Source organism: Siniperca chuatsi, linkage group LG9, assembly GCF_020085105.1.
Source record: "Siniperca chuatsi isolate FFG_IHB_CAS linkage group LG9, ASM2008510v1, whole genome shotgun sequence".
NCBI classification, from domain to species: Eukaryota; Metazoa; Chordata; class Actinopteri; order Centrarchiformes; family Sinipercidae; genus Siniperca; species Siniperca chuatsi.
The window spans coordinates 4,168,578-4,184,782 of record NC_058050.1 but is presented as its reverse complement, the minus strand read 5'-3'; the positions used below and the strand labels follow the sequence as shown (position 1 = coordinate 4,184,782).

At 38.8% G+C, this 16,205-nt stretch overlaps 1 protein-coding gene and 1 long non-coding RNA gene across 4 annotated transcripts; one reads left to right on the top strand and one right to left on the bottom strand.

The window, feature by feature from the left end:
- Positions 1–73: 73 nt before the first annotated feature.
- LOC122882301 (GA-binding protein subunit beta-2-like) lies at positions 74–15,726 on the top strand. Of its 3 annotated transcripts, none has more exons than XM_044209554.1 (8): positions 74–1,508; positions 3,302–3,409; positions 5,613–5,780; positions 6,894–7,088; positions 9,894–10,002; positions 10,621–10,785; positions 11,998–12,119; positions 12,621–15,726. In XM_044209554.1, exons 2-8 carry the CDS (start codon positions 3,302–3,304, stop codon positions 13,029–13,031), a joined length of 1,278 nt encoding a protein of 425 aa, XP_044065489.1. In that variant the 5' UTR covers positions 74–1,508; the 3' UTR covers positions 13,032–15,726. The 3 variants fall into 3 exon arrangements, with proteins under 3 accessions (XP_044065489.1, XP_044065487.1, XP_044065488.1); XM_044209552.1 differs by having other exon boundaries at positions 6,873–7,088; XM_044209553.1 differs by having other exon boundaries at positions 3,270–3,409; positions 6,873–7,088.
- LOC122882304 lies at positions 5,652–6,921 on the bottom strand. Its single transcript, XR_006379327.1, has 3 exons — positions 6,787–6,921; positions 6,166–6,364; positions 5,652–5,768 (listed from the first exon to the last, which is right to left on the bottom strand). It is a non-coding gene; the product is annotated as an uncharacterized LOC122882304 (long non-coding RNA).
- Positions 15,727–16,205: the final 479 nt, after the last annotated feature.

Here is a 16,205-nt window from a genome sequence, read left to right as displayed (position 1 = left end):
ACATTATTTGGGCAGACACCAACAACCTTATTGTCATTTTTAAATTTCACTTATTTAAGGTATTCCCACGTCAAACTGATGGAATTTGAAAATAGAGTATTTACATTTTTTAAATTGTTTTTACGGTGTCACAAATACACTGCCATATCACAGCCTCTTTACAAAATCCTCTTTAGCCCATACAGTAACAGATGATGAGGCCTGTTGTTAGCCCATTAGGCCAGTTTTTTTTAAGTTAATTTGGTGATAGTTTCACAGATCTGACTTTGCTAGATAGCCAACAGCAAAATAAAGAATGAAAATGGTTTATGGAGTGCTGAATCAAGGTCACCGCACTTATAAAGTCATTCTCAGTTTACCAGACTGTATTGTGTGTTGAATCATTAATAAGTAATATAAGCCATTGATAATCCCCACTGGTTTTCTTGGACTGCCCTGCACACCCACTCAATCATAATGATATTTGTGACTTAAACAATAATAAATACACAGTCTGTAAGGGGTTCTATGAAATTTCATCCACCTGTCCAAATCCAAATAGCAAACAGTTTAGCCTCCTTGTCGCTCATTATGAGTATATATTATTATGGCTTTTAAATGGTAAAAATGTATTTTATTAATTGTTTTTAATCACAGCTTTCATTTTGTTAACTTTTCTTAAATTGTTGTGCTTATTGTTTGACTTTTTTGTTTTATCAAATAACTGCTCTTTGTTGTTGTTGTTGTTGTTGTTGTTACTTTTTCTCATTTTTATATGAAGATATTAGGCTATATCATATTTTTGAAAAGTGATACAATAAAGTTAATATTACATGATAGGCACAAAGTTGTTCTTATCATTCCTAATGGTATAATCTACAAAGGACTGTAAAGTTATAACTGCTGTTCTGTTGTAGGCCTAAAATTAGCCCTAATATAACACTGTAATTGAGAATAATAGATTGGGACCATAGACTAATTATGCCTTTCTTTGACACCACAGGGGACATCATGTATAATCAGGTCCCTAAATTCATCAGTGAATAGTTTTTATTCAACACTTACAGTCAAGATGTTTAATGAATCGAGCTACGGGTCAGGAAAATTTCACAATAGAATTTAAAATAATTAATATTTTCCAAAACGTTTGAATAAATGCACAATGGACAACTCGTGCTGCACAGACGGCTGCCTTCTTACGCAGACTCAAGTTCACTAAAAACAACAAAGCTGAAACCGGATTTTACCTTTAAAATAAAAGCGTCAAATTATTATGTCATAGAAAACACATTGTCATTCGTTATGTCGTTATATTAAAGTGTTCGGTGTTAGTTTTATTTTGGAGGGTTCAACCGGAACACCCACGTTTCAAATTGCCTCACTTGTCACGTCGTCGCCATTTTTGATCCCCAAATAATAAAAACAAATATTTTGTTTTCGCGAAGAAATTATGAAAGTGTAACAATCAATTAACGTATACTGGAAATCAGCGTAATTAACAGATACTCGTTTGACATCGTCGTTTTGAGGCAAGTATACCACGATACAATTATTAATACGAATTAATAATTTTATAGCTAAACCCTAAGAAGAATTGCAATATGAGCTAACAAAGTGGTAACACGGATAGCAACAGTACTATTAGCAAGTAAGCTTTCTATTGTTAGTTCAGAGATAATAGGCTGTATAAATGTGGCGACATTCAGGCTGGTGGCTGTCTATATTACAGCCTAAGAAGTTACTGTTTATTAGTAAATATCCAGCTGAGTTGTCCTCTTGCCTGATGTCTGGAGAATGACTAGCGGATGTGGAAATAGCTCATTTGCTAGCCGCAACTTCCACCGGAACAAACCTTACTTACTTGTGTCAAAATGTACTTTTATATTTTTTTAATAATCGTCCATGCATCTTCTTCGTATTTCATCGAGTGAGAAATTTGATTAGTATTGTTAGAGCTTGTCTACCTAATAACGAGCTTTCATTTAACTTGTGTTTCAAAAAATGAGTTGATTGATTCTGTCATACAGTCATTATTCAAATCAGCGGGTACACCAGGTATGTGGTCCGTTTTAAAATGCATGACTGACCTATTAAAATGAATTATGTTCAGTTTGTACATTTGCTATTCCTTATGTAATTAGCTTATTATTTCCCTTGTTCACTACCACTGTAAGTACTCACACATTAACACTAACAGCAATGAAACATGATTGCAATGGTGGAATATAACTAAGTACATTTACTCAAGTAGCCTACTATAAGTACATTTTTAAGGTACTTCTACTTTACTTAAATGTTTTCATTTTGTGCTGCTTTATACTTCTGCTCCACTACATTTCAGAGGGAAATAGTTTACTTTTCACTTCATCCATTTAGCAGCTGTAATTACTAGTCACTTTGCAGCGAAGTTATTATATACAAAACCTATGATGATCTTATAAAATACAATGTATTGCAAGACGTTAATCTACACCTCAACGAGCTGCAACATAAATGCTGCTTCACATTAATGCATCACTAATAATAATCCAATAATGTAATAATTTAACACTAATGAGTCATTTTACTTTTGATACTTTGAGTACATTTTACCACAAATTCTTATGTAGATTTTGAATGCACAACTTTTACTTGTACTGGAGTATTTTTACATTGTGGTATTGCTACTTTTACTGAAGTAAAGGAACTGAATACCTCTTCTACCACTGGATGATTGACAGATAGACAAGCCAAAGTCTGTGTTATTTAGTTATAAAGTAATAAAACTGTAAACCAGGGCTGCAGCTGACGAATATTTTCATTATCGATAAATCTGTTAATTATTTTGTCAATGAATAAATTAATTGTTTAGTTTATAAAATGTAGAAATAGAATCACAGTTTCCCGGAGCTCACAATCATGTCTCCAAATTGGTTGTTTTACAATGATATTGAAACAGAGAGAAGCAACAAATCCTCACATTTGAGAAGCTGGGAAAAGAGAACGGTCAGCAGCTTTGCTTGATAAATGTCCTAAATGATTAATCGGTTATCAAAATTGTTGTTGATTAATTTTCTGCTGACCGACAATGAAAGTTTTCTCATAAAACTGACGGAAGATATTGGAATGTTTGTGAAGATCAAAATGCTCTGAAGTGCAAAACATTGGTTTAACATAAGACAAACCAGTATTAAAATACTGTGTGTTATGGATATTGTAATTTTCCACAAATAAAACAATACACAAAGTTACATCAACTTGTGCTCAGTTCAAATGTTTCTTCTTGCCTGACTGTCATGTCTCATTGTCAGAGCATCACAGTGTTTCTCCTACCTGCCAGCAGATGTCACTGGTGTATCTTGGTCAGCAGCTGCTGGAGGCAGCGCGAGCTGGACAGGATGATGATGTCAAAGCTCTGATGGCCAATGGGGCTCCTTTCACCACAGACTGGGTGAGGCTGATATGCGTTAATTATGGAATAATCTTCACGCTAATCCGTAATAAGATGAGTGTGAACGCTCATCTGCTGCAAAGAAATAGAGAGATTGCAGGCTCTTATTGTCGTGTTGGACTTTGTCACCATGTAGTGGCAGTGTGACAGTAATGCTGAGGCCTCATAGCGAGCTCACAAGACAAAAGAAAAGTAAAAGAAACATTGAGCAGACACTTACTGAAGGAAAAAACACTCAGAAACTTTTAGATTTCTGTCTTTACTGAAATCGGTCTGCCTGTACTCGTCTATCTTTCATGCTTTGACACTGTTCAAAAGAGGAAAAACAAACTAAATTGCATGTCGGTGTAGGCCAACAAGGTTGCTGTGCAATGTGCAATGAAAATGATCAGTTACAGTGCCATAGGAGTGCAACACTTTACAAATTTGCACATGAAATAAACTGACTATACTTTCCATAATAACCACATGTCTGTGAAACCTATTAAACTATAGTCTAGGGCTGAAACTAACTAATTAACTATTAATCTTATTATTTTCTCGATTAATCTATTCATAATTTTTTCTACAAAATGTCAGACAATTTTCTGAAGCTCAAGGTGATGTCATCAAATGTCATATTTTGTCTGACCAACAGTCCAGAACTTTAAGATATTCAGTTTACGGTCATATAAGACAAACAAAAGCAGCAAATCCTCTAAAACCGAGAAGCTGAAAAATGACTTAAACGGTTAATAATTAATTGAATATTAAAATAGGTGCCCATTATTTTTCTGTCAGTTGACAAATAGATACATGAACTTACTGTTTCACCTGTACTATTATCCACATTTTACACAGGCACTCTAAATAGTCTATATAGCAAAAGGGATACTAGTAGTTGCATCACATACTTGACAAACCTCTTTTGCACAGTAGAGTGTCTATGTATTGTTTTATTCTAATTTGTATTTTTAGTTAATTGAATTGGCCTGCAAACTGATAAAAGTATTGTCTTCATATACTTATTACAATAATGAATGTTGTTTTAAATGATTTAGATTTTTTACTACAGAAAAAAATCCACAGGCACCATCTCTGACTCTTATTATCATATCTATTTATAACATTCATTTATAATTTACTGCTCACAGGCACTGTGTACACCACTAATGCAGTTTTATTGAAGTTTCTCTTCCCTAATGCCACCTGTATCTACATTACTAGTACGGAGAACAGATTTAAGGGTGTCAAAAGTAATCAAATTGAAAGTGGAGTTCTGTCATTCATCTGTGACAGTGTGTCACATTTTATAAATCTACATAGAAGAGTAGTTGCAGTAATAAAGGGCAGATAATTTAGTGGATTTATGCCACATTCACATTATGTCTGCATTTTAAAAAAGGGGAGAAATAGGAGCTTTCACCTATTTCATTTTTTTAGAACAACATCATTTATATGTATGCATTCAAACTCAAACATTAATGAAATGAAACAGGTTTGTCACTCTTTTCCTAAGTAAAGCTGACTGTGTGAATATAACAGATGATAATTTAGATTTCTATTACCTTGGAGAGTCAGCATTGGTGGATTAGCTGTCTTGTGTGCCGCAGTGTATGGTGCAGAGGGGGAGACTTTACTCTCAAGCCTTTGACAAACTAAAGGAGTTAACATTTTTGCACTCCAGTTTCCTTGTCTCGAAGTCAATGGGTTTTTTGAATGGGTTATTTGGTTAGATGCCTGAAATAAGGTCTGTGGTTAACACAAGCTTAAGAGATTTTCACTTTTCGTTCTACGACATAAACTACGTCAGTAAATAACCCCACTCGTGAATTTTTACGCTTTTACGTGTCTTAGAAAAGGTGGTTGCTAACAAGTGGCTAAATGAGGCTACAGAGGTTGTCGGGGAAATTAAACGTCATCGTCGAAATCAAATTGCAAGTTGGTGACGTTGAAGTCATGCGACCATGGTGTAGTTCGTTTATAGCCTAACTTTTTACTTCTGGCGATTGCATTTACCCTTCAAAAATCATAAAACTGGTGTTCATTTGTGAAGATTATCTTGCTGAACAAAATGTGTAGGTATCATAAACTTTTGTTTGCCACAGAGCTTATTTTCTGCAATAATCCAAAATCCAATTGAAAAATCCCATTGGCTCTTTGTCGAGGGAACCAGCTGCTCCTTTACATATCTCGTTCCCTGTCTCTCCTCTTTTTCCTCCAGCTGGGCTCGTCGCCGCTGCATCTCGCAGCCCAGTACGGTCATCACTCCACCGCCAAGGTGCTGCTGCGTGCCGGCGTCAGCAGGGACGCCCGAACCAAGGTGGACAAGACCCCTCTTCACATGGCCGCCTCAGAGGGTCACTCCATCGTAGTGGACCTGTTAGTGCAGGTGAGGAGAGACATCTGTTGTGTGTACGTCTGTTTCAGTGCAGTTATGGTATAGTATTATGACGATATGATCATATCGCGTTATTTTTTCCACATTGTCAAAATTAATGATTCTGAGCAGTAATTAAATATAATATGGTAATGACTAATAAAAAACACGTCACTGAAGTGTGAAGAGTTTTCTGATGAAATACAGATGACATCATTGCACTGAAGATCAGTGTGATAATTTTATGTGATTTTGTACTTGTATAGTGTGATATACTATATTGATATTGCAAAAATATTCTAATTATTATAGTATATACCAGGTAAGAAGGGCCTGGTAAGGACTTTATTCACTACATGGCCAAAAGTATACGGACACTCAAACATTACGCCCATACGTGATTGTTGAACCCGGCTGCAGGGATTTGCTGCCATTCAGTGCACAAAAGCATTGGTGAGGTCCAACACTGATGTTGGGTGATAAGGTCTGGCTCGCAGTCAGCGTTCCAATTCATCCCAAAGGTGCCGGACTGGGTTGAGGTCAGGGCTCTGTGCAGGCCAGTCATGTTCTTCCACACCAACCTTTTCTTTATGGACCTGCATGGGGCATTGTCATGTTAAAACAGGAAAGGGTTAAACACAAAGTGCTGCAATAAAGTTGTAAGCACACCATGGTCTAAAATATGATTGTATGTTGTAGCATTAAAAATGTCGTAAACTGGAACTGAGGGGTCTAGCCTAAATGTGAGATTGTGCTCCTTACACACTTCATGAAATATACAAATTACTATAGTGTAAATTTGTTACAGATGACATTGGTTTTAGTGTTTGAAATTGTTCCTATGTGCACCAAGAAGCCATTAAACATTTTTTTAATCTGTGCTTTGGAGATACAAAAACATTCAAAGCTATTCTGAGACTTCAACATGTGTTTTAAATGACATTTTTGTTCAATGTTACACTATTTTCAACATTGTTAGTTTGTGGACACTCCACCTTACCGACCTTACTTTTCCTACCTGCCAAGTCGCAGACATCTTTTCTCATGACTGCCCTTTTGTCTCCTTCTCTTTTGTGTTTTTTTTTTCCTTTTCTCGCCATTGAGGGGCGCTGTGCATCTGTGCAGAACGGCGCCGACATCAACGCCAAAGACATGCTGAAGATGACTGCGCTGCACTGGGCAGCTCAGCATGGCCACAGGGAGGTGGCCGAGCTCCTGCTGAGGTACGGAGCAGACATCCACTGCCTCAGCAAGTTCGACAAGACGCCCTTCGACATCGCCATGGATACCAGCGACACTGAGCTGATGATACTGTTACAGGTGGATGGACGGAGGGAGGGGATGGGGAGAGACAGAGACATTCTGGGGGAGAGAGAGACAGACATTCAGAGTTGAGGAGAGAAAAATAGGAAGGGGCAAAGACATTAAATGATATGTGAGGAGTCAGAGTCAGACAGACAGATGAAGGATGAACAAGCCGAGTCAGGTCACCTCTCTTTCTGTTGCCGTCTCAAACACCAAACACGTTGCTGCAAGGTTAAAAAAACAAGCTAACAGACCAGGAGACTTTCGAAAAAGACAGAAAATGACCAAGCACATTTCAACCAAGGCAGGTAAAAATGAAGATGCGGAATAGAAACGGCGGGAGAGATGGACAGATAGATGAAGGCTGGGAAGACAAGGAGACATAGATGGATAAAAGAGGGGCTTGTGAGAGAGGCAGGAAGGGAGGAAGAAAGATGGACAGAGATTAGGGGGAGAGCGAAACAGAAAGGAGGGGGAAGAAGAAGAGAAATGGGGGAGCCGAGGAGATTAACAAAAAGACAGAAAGAGGCGGAGAAAAGTAAAAAGAGAATAAGACGAAGTGTGAGACTGCAGGCGCAGACATGTTTGCACAGTGCCTCTGTGATTTCAAAAATACGTTTGATGTTTTCTAAGTGCGACTAGCGAAGCTCCAGTCGGACTCTCACTGGTGTTGCTATGGTTTCAGTGGCCACGCAGCCTCTCCCTGTCAGACAGCCATGTTGCAAACAGTTCTTACCATAACACCCGCATTTAGACACCATTTCACACAAGATCGGATTAGATGTCGTCTTTGAAAACATAAAGAATCCACACTAATAATTTAAATAACAGAATTGTGGTTAAGGATTATGTTGGAATTAGTAAACACATATTTGGAAAAATTAGTTTATAAAAGGCCTCTCCTCTCCTACCAAGGCCTTATGTAACAGGTGTATGTGGGCCTTCAGGTGGTACGTAGGAGGTTCTAGTTAGTGTTAGATAACTCCTCTCCTTGTACAGGCCTCTTCAACTAGCCAGGATACAGATAGTAGGGCCTCGAGCAAAAGCAGCTGGTTGACCCAAGCATGTGTTTATGAAACATAAACACCCACCGTGGCCATGAGTGTGAAATGCTCCCCTGAGGTCGGCGTTTGAAAGAGTTGAATAACCATAAATGCACCATGATATGTGTTTATTATCTGAAATAAACTCACTGCTGTGCCCTGATGAAGTAAAGCACTTTAGCTGCCAAGAAAAAAATAGAAATGTGAGGTGGGCTTTTTGTTATAGGTGGACTTTTTATGTTGAGATTGACATAAAGCCACAAAAATGGCTGTATCCCTGCCATAAAATAATGATATTGTTTCTCTCTCGTTTCAAATCTGTTCAAATAAAATGTCTCCTTCAGATAAAATCACTGCCGACGCTATGAGATGCCAAACTGCACTGAAAATGAATCATCAGTGGATAAACAATGAAACAAAATATTAGTTTTAAACCTCAGCCTACACCTATTGCAGCCATCATATTTTATCCACCATTGACCACATGATTACCTTTAGTCTGAAAATGGGCCAATTTTAAAAAAGAGAATGTAATGCCATCAATGAAATGACTCTGATGTTGATTTCTCACTTTCAGCGGCATAGATCAGTTTCACCTGCAGTTCTCCTCTTTCTAACAGAAGGAAACTAGTAGCTAAAATTGTCATTTTCAATTACAGAATACTGATGCTATCTAATTTCTATGAGTGATGTCAATTAAAGATGAATGCTCTGTTATCTTGTGTGTAAACCTTTTATCTTAGTTTCAGAAAGATGAAAATGGAAACAATTGGTAGGGTCCTATTTTATACATCAAAGTGTTTCAGTGTTTCATTTCATCTTATGCCTTTCGTTTCTTTAATTTGATTACACAATCTAAAATGTAATAAGAGATCAGAAATTGTATTATATTCCACTTTCTCCCTCAAAAAGACATGTAAATGAGGAATCAGGGTCATTAGATTTCAGTTTTTTAAAATTTCTAAAGTCTCTTTGGGTTAATATGATGCCCCCAGATTTCTGTGTGCCCCTTTATCAGCTTCACTGGACAATTCACAGTTACAGAGGCACCAATCACGACCAAGAGGCGATATACAAAATAACAGGAAGATTTGCAGTTACAGCGAATTATAGAGCGGCTATAATCAATATTTTTATTTTAACAATGGAATGTGAAAGGGGGCCACTCATAGTGATGAATCCACAGGTAATGATCACCAGACTCTGCAGTTCCCCTCAACTTTATGGAGCATTTTAGTGTCTTTCAGCTTATTCTGTTGTTTTTTTGCAGCCCGCAACTTTATTGTTCTGATTCACTCTCACCACTCTCATGGCTTTATTTCGGCCGCAGAAGGCAGCTGTATTCAGTGGAAGCTCTGAAGACCCACTGTACACTACCTGCCCAGCATCAAAGACCCAGATATTTTTCCCAGGAACTGGTGGAGAGCAAAACAGAGCTATAAGAGAATAAATGTTGGACTTGCATTCATCAGGTGGACACAAACACCTCTCCAAATGAATGCTAATGTTGTTCCATATTCCATGTTGGAGTGTACATAAGCAATTGTTTGCTAACACGTTTGCCATATCAACTACACATCAACAGTTATTGCAGGTTTAAGCACTTTTCTGTTTTGGGTTAGTGCAGACTTTGCCAGACTTCTTATTTCATTAATAGAATCACATATGATTTCATTTGAAATGTTCTCACTCTCTTATGCAACAGATCAGTTTGTAAATTATCATTAACTGCAAGAAAAGCCAGTATAACCACAGCTCCTGTTATGTGTGTGCACAGGACGGCATGCAGAACCAGGTAAACATCAACCCAGGGTCCCATTACATCATCCCTGCTGGTGGGCTGGTCAACCTCTCAGAGCTGATCACCACCACCAAGACCACTGCAGGTAGGCAGTGCACATGCATCTGTCAGTTGTGTTTAGGTGCAGTGATAAAGTACAGAAATTAAATGACAAAAATGCTGAATAACCAGCAGATGGAAGGGATGTGAAATTCAAATTTGTGCAGGTGAGAAAAAATAAAACTCAGGAGACTTACTGTGTTATCTCAAGAGACATATAACCATGTAAGACAACAAACAAGAAACACCTGCACTGGACACCATCTAGAACAGAAACAAAATGGCAGAAAGGTGTAGAACAGCAATTAAGATTTGCCAAAATCTTATTTTGTAAAAATGAATGGAACTGGAAAAGGGACAAAGAAGGAGGCGCATACAATAAAGCATACTGTTCATCCATCCACCCATTCACTCCTTTCATTTCATCCATCCACGTTTCTCTTATTCATGTCAGAATAAAACAAGCATCAGCTTCTCACTAGCAACAGTGTTCATCTTTAAACATCCACAGACCAATGTAAAACTTTTCCTTCCTTTCCTTTTTTTCCTTCTTTGTGGTTGTGTAACATTCTGGCCCTGGTTCATTTTTGTACAGCAGCATAATGTTGGAGTAGTCTTTGGCAGCGGCTGTTATCTAACAATACAAGCCAACTGTTGTCTTCAGGCAAGTCAGAGGACGCCGTGGCTGCCGAGTCGGTGCAAACAACCATTCAGCATGTGGTGGGCGACAGTGGGCAGAGGGTCATTACCATAGTGACGGACCAACATGGCAACCTGCAGCCAGCGGCCCTGGGCCAGCAGTTCATCGTCACCCTGCAGGGGCAGCAGAGTGAGTGGGCAACACACAGGCTCAGTCCTCTCCAATACTGATCAGGACCTAACTGAGAATAGGGATGCACTAACTAACATAATTGCAGATAGTTTCTTAAAAAAAAAAAAAAAATATACCAACAATAAAATACACACATTAGCAATCAGCCAGTTAGATTATTACAATTCTGCAGACTTTACACACAGACACTGTGCACGGAGCATTCAAACAAAACAGAGGCACTGAAATTACATTGGGACTCTCAGAGTAATAGCTGCTGGGAATAGTTCAGACAGCCTCAAGATGACATTGCAGTTTGCGTTTACTTGCATCTTGAATTCAAACGTAACCCATGTAGAACCTTAGAACAAATCCTGAACACGTATTACTGTAAGTGGCAAAAAGTGGTTTATATGTGATGAGAGAAAATACAAAACAGATGCGTGAAAATCAGTGCCTATTTGAGACTATTTCACATCTTGGAGGTCTAGTAGAGGACTGTCCATTCAATAATAATGTCTAAATATAACAAATACCATATTACAACCCAGGTCTCTAGGGGAAAAACAAGCAACTTAAAACCTGTTAAGTTATTTATTGTAAGAACAGTTTTGACAAACTTAAATTTAAGTACAAAGAAAAAAGGGCCAGTGGGTAATATAACAAAAAGGATCTACTTTTTCTGTCTAAAACAAAGAAAGATGAAAAATAAACTGCACTCACCTATCTGAAGTAAAACACAATATGGGCAAACACCCCCACTGCTTATGTTAGTATGAAAAGCAGGTGTGCCACAAGCTAGCTGTATGCGAGTGCCTCAGAAACAGTTTACAAGCTAGTTTTACACACGAGTATACTGCAATAAGAGACAAAAACCAGAGATACAGTTACGAGCCGCTCACACAAAATCACAACCGCCCTGAATGACAATTCACTGGTTCTGCATAACTAGCACTCTGGCGGCGTACTTGGAGAGCTGGACTGGGTGCTCACATGTGTTGTGGTGGCAGCCAGGGAGGAGGATGGGTGGCCAATCACAGATGTGGGAACCACACAATGAACTTTGGCATACATGTAAAATAAATCCAACAGAACTACTAGTACACACACACACACACACATCGCCAGAGACCGAAACACAAGTACACAAGAAAATATGAAACAAATCACAGCTCTGCGCTGACTGCGTGTAAGACTCTTCTCAGACACTTTTCTGTTTTGCGGTTGCAGTCGTGGCTTTGCCAGCCAGCGCAATCGAAGAGGAGGTGGTGGTAGAGGAGCCTCAGCAGCCCACACCCACACGCAAGAGGAAGACAGACCCCGCAGCCAATCACAGTAATGTAAAAGACAAGGTAAGCCAGGAGTATTCAATACAGGGGGATTAACTCAATATTACATCTCAGAAAATAAGCTTGAAGTTGAATACAGAAAAAATTATTGATTCATTAATTTGGTGTGTGTTTATTTTACATGTTATCTTATACAATAGTATAAGTTTATACAAGTTTATTACATTCCAATCAAAAATTAATTGTGATGCAATATTTTCATTCTAATGCCACATTCATGTCATATACCGTAATTACCGGTTTTTAACTTGTACAGAGAATTCAAAATCCAAGTTGCAATTACAACGAGGAAAGTTCCCATATATCCGACTCCCATATATATATGACTTGGCCCTCAATTATACGAAAGTACCTAAAAAACAAACATGGGTGCTTCACATCAGCCAAACTTCGTCAGTCGTCAAGTATTGAAACCCAGATTTAATGGATGTGGCGCTACATTGTTACTGCACAGTAGTTTTAACTCTACTGCTTTAACCACTAATCTGTTTGTTTTATTTCCAGAAGTTCAAAGAAAGTCGTGAGCAACTGGAGCGGCAGCTGCAGGAAGCCAAACTTAAGGCCCAGGAGTACCAGCAGCAGCTCCTACAGAAGGAGCAGGAGGCAGAGCAGTATCGCCTCAAACTGGAGCAGGCCATAGCCACCAGTAACAACGGCATCGACAACGCCATCACTGCAGCAACCGTTAACAGCGCTACAGTGAAGCAGGAGGAGGAGGTGCAGGTAGAGGAGCAGCTAGAGACAGAAGAGGTGAAAGAAGGGGAGATGAAAGACACGGAGGAGGAAGTCATCAGTAAACTTCCAGAAGATGCAACTTTTGTGAATGAGGGTGAGCTGGACGTGGAGGCTGATGGTACAGATGAAACACGCACGTCTTCCCCCTGTCGGCGAGGCCGTGGGAGAGGCAGACACTAGCTGTTTTGTGCTAATCTATTTAATTGATTTTAATAATCTTCTGTAAAAACATAGGAAGATTTTTGTAAATATGTCAAGGTTTTCATGCTGCACAAACTTCAAGAGGACTTTAGTTTGAAGAAGAAATATTTCGGTTGGTTTAGCTTTCACCTCTTTGTGTTTCTTTTTTTTTAAGATGATCTTTTGGGGCATTTTTGCTTTTATTTGACAGTAACAGCTGCAGAGATAGACAGGAAGGGCAGGAGAGAGAGGGGATGACATGCAGCAAAGGGCTGTGGGTTGGAATCGAACCTGGGCCGCTGCGGTAAGAACTCAGCCTTAATGATCTGTGCTCTACCATGTGAGCTACTGGGGCACCCCAGCCCTTGTGTTTCTTTTGGGATCATCTGTAATTTCATGACCAGACTCCCAACTGAATGGTAGCTGAGCGTTTTTGTCCTTTACCTACAACTGCAAATATTACATCCCAACAAGAGCATAAGAGGAGAAGAGGTTACCCACAAAAACAGCAAAAGTAGACAAACTTGCCTGCCAGAATTTTACAGACTACTAAGGTTAAGAGCAAGGTTAAGAACATGACATATTTGCATTGATATAGCAGATTAAACTTTCAATAATTGTAGCCATGTTGTGGGCCACATAGGTGCTTGGGCACCTGGAGCAGATGCACACCCTGACAGGTACATTAATGATCCTCACATCTTATCAATAAAACAACTCTTAAATTTGCATTTTTCTTTGACATGGCAAACGTTACGTTACTGCTCCTAGCAATAACAGCAAATGGGACAGATACATCAGTCATTACTGATTGATTAAGGCAAAAAAAAAAATGTCACTAGATGAGACCCCTTATTAAAAAATATTCATTTGTGGAGCTAAAACAGGTCAAATGGAAACACAATTTCAAGTTTTAGGTCAGCGATGACAAGAAATGAGGGGAGAGAGACACAGGGATTGACATGCAACAAAGACGTTGCGGTTCATAGCGCCCATCCCCTACACTACACCAGGGCACCCGACCAGATTTAATTTCATGTTGCATTCTCATGTTGCTTCAGTACAGTACGTCTCCCTCCCACTGAAACATTAGAACTACTACAGTTAGCATCACTAGCTGTGGTTGCTAGTGCTTTGAATTTACTGTATGCTTAGCCTTTTGTTCCTTCAACCATCCTTGCTTAGAGTGACAGTTATAGTACTAGCAACAGAATTCACATTTATAAATGTGTAAAAAAAAACAAAAAAAAAAACTAAGCAAACTAATTCCTCTATGTCGCATTATTCTGTGTTGTATTTTGTAAACTTTAAGTTATTTTCAAGTATTTGTGTACACCATTTCTTCTGACAGGATTTGTGATGAGGGCCCTCAGACTGTGTCACTCGGTGAATGGGTCTCAGTGGAGGTGCACAGTACGGACAAAGATAATCACGAAGCAATTACAGTAAGAGCACTTCATGCTCTCTTATCCAGGGTGACCTACAGTGAGCAGATAGGAACTCGCTGTTGTGCTCAAGGACACTTCAACAGAATGCATGCAGTTGATGGACACGCCTTATCTTTTCTGGGAATCAAACTTGTGACCTTTATGTTTTTAGAGCAGTCTCTTTAACTACTCAGCCACCGTCCACCCAGTTCTATTGCTGTGTATAATGGGTTTAATGTGAATTACAACAAGAGAGATCTGAAGAAACAAAAAGGGGGTGAAAAATGACGTGTTGATGTGAATTCTTTGTCTACATGATGACATGACAGGTTTCACACGTCTTTTGGGAGATGCTCTCACTCTACGCACCAAAATCATGACTCCATACGTGAAAGGGGTATTTAACCTTTAAACGTGGCAGCAGTATAGTGCCATTAGAACAAATTAAGGAGCATGTTGGGGATTTTGAGCCAAAACACATTTGGTTAAGTGGCCAAAAGAAACTCTTTCTCTGCTAAAGAAAAAGCGCAGTCATCAATAACATGAATATGATTGCTTTTTTCTCATTTTCCTTCTAATTATTGAAACCTTACAGAGAAATTATGAAGTGCCTCAGAGACTAAAAAGAGTGATACTTCATAATTTTTTGAAGACATTGCTAGTTTCTTAAAGGGGCACACCACTTATTTTACACATCAAAATTAGTTCAATAGTTATGGGAAGAACTACTTAGCCTGTGAAAACACTTTATTATTTATACTGTTTCCTGTTGTCAAATCTGGGAAAATAACCCCAAATTATGTCATAGTGATGTCATCAGGGTCATCTCAGTTTGGATTTGGAGACTACAGATATATAACAGGAAGCCTGCGTTACAAACTGGGGACTGAAGGCACCTATACACTGTGTCATAACAGCAATCTTCACTTACTTACTCAGACCGTTCATTTTGTTGAGTGGTTTTGTGGTTTGTTATGGTTCATGATTTTTTTGTGTGCAAGAGTAAGAGTCACAACATGTTTGAGACATAAAATGTAAAAAATAGTATTTAATAAAGTTCAGTCGTTTTACATTTTACATTGGGGCAACTGTGGCTTACCTTACCTTCCAATCGGAAAGTCGGCGGTTCAGTCCCGGCTTCCCCCAGCCCGCACGTCGAAGTGTCCTTGGGCAAGACACTGAACCCCAAATTGCTCCCGAGGGCTGTGCCTTCGGTGTGTGTGAGTGCGTTACTTTCTTTCAGCTGATGAGCAGTGTATGAGTGTGTGTGAATGGGGTGAATGCGATATGTAGCGCTTTGAGTTGTCGGAAAAGACTAGAAAGGCACTATATAAGTACAGTCCATTTACATCTGAAATATTATTTTAAAGAAAATATTATCTTTTACATTTCAATAAAAATGCACTTTTTAATTTCCAGTTGGCATTGTATGTTCATACATAAATATCACACTTACTAGTTATTGCTAGCTATGTGCATGTGAAATTACTCAAGCATTTATGTAAATTCTCCACATTTTCTTATACTGCAGCCAGTGGAAGCATTTATCCTCCAGCTGCTCTATTGAAGCTCTCTAGTGGTCACCAGTAATGACTGTCATTATACTGGGCAGCTCCCAGTGGCCAACAGTCGGACACTGTGGTGAAAAAAATCGTTGCACTCAGCTCTCTGTTCGTAAAACCCTTGAAAAGGGTTTTGTGGGCACAAAATGGCTCAGTAGGACTGCTGGTATTTGATGTGTGTTCTT

Bases quoted from the DNA above. Each gene is read 5' to 3' on its own strand.
- LOC122882301 (XM_044209552.1), top strand. From the start codon at position 3,302: ATGTCACTGGTGTATCTTGGTCAGCAGCTGCTGGAGGCAGCGCGAGCT. The intron at 5,781-6,872 runs GTGAGGAGAGAC...CTCGCCATTGAG, and splicing joins TAGTGGACCTGTTAGTGCAG to GGGCGCTGTGCATCTGTGCA. The intron at 7,089-9,893 runs GTGGATGGACGG...GTGTGTGCACAG, and splicing joins AGCTGATGATACTGTTACAG to GACGGCATGCAGAACCAGGT.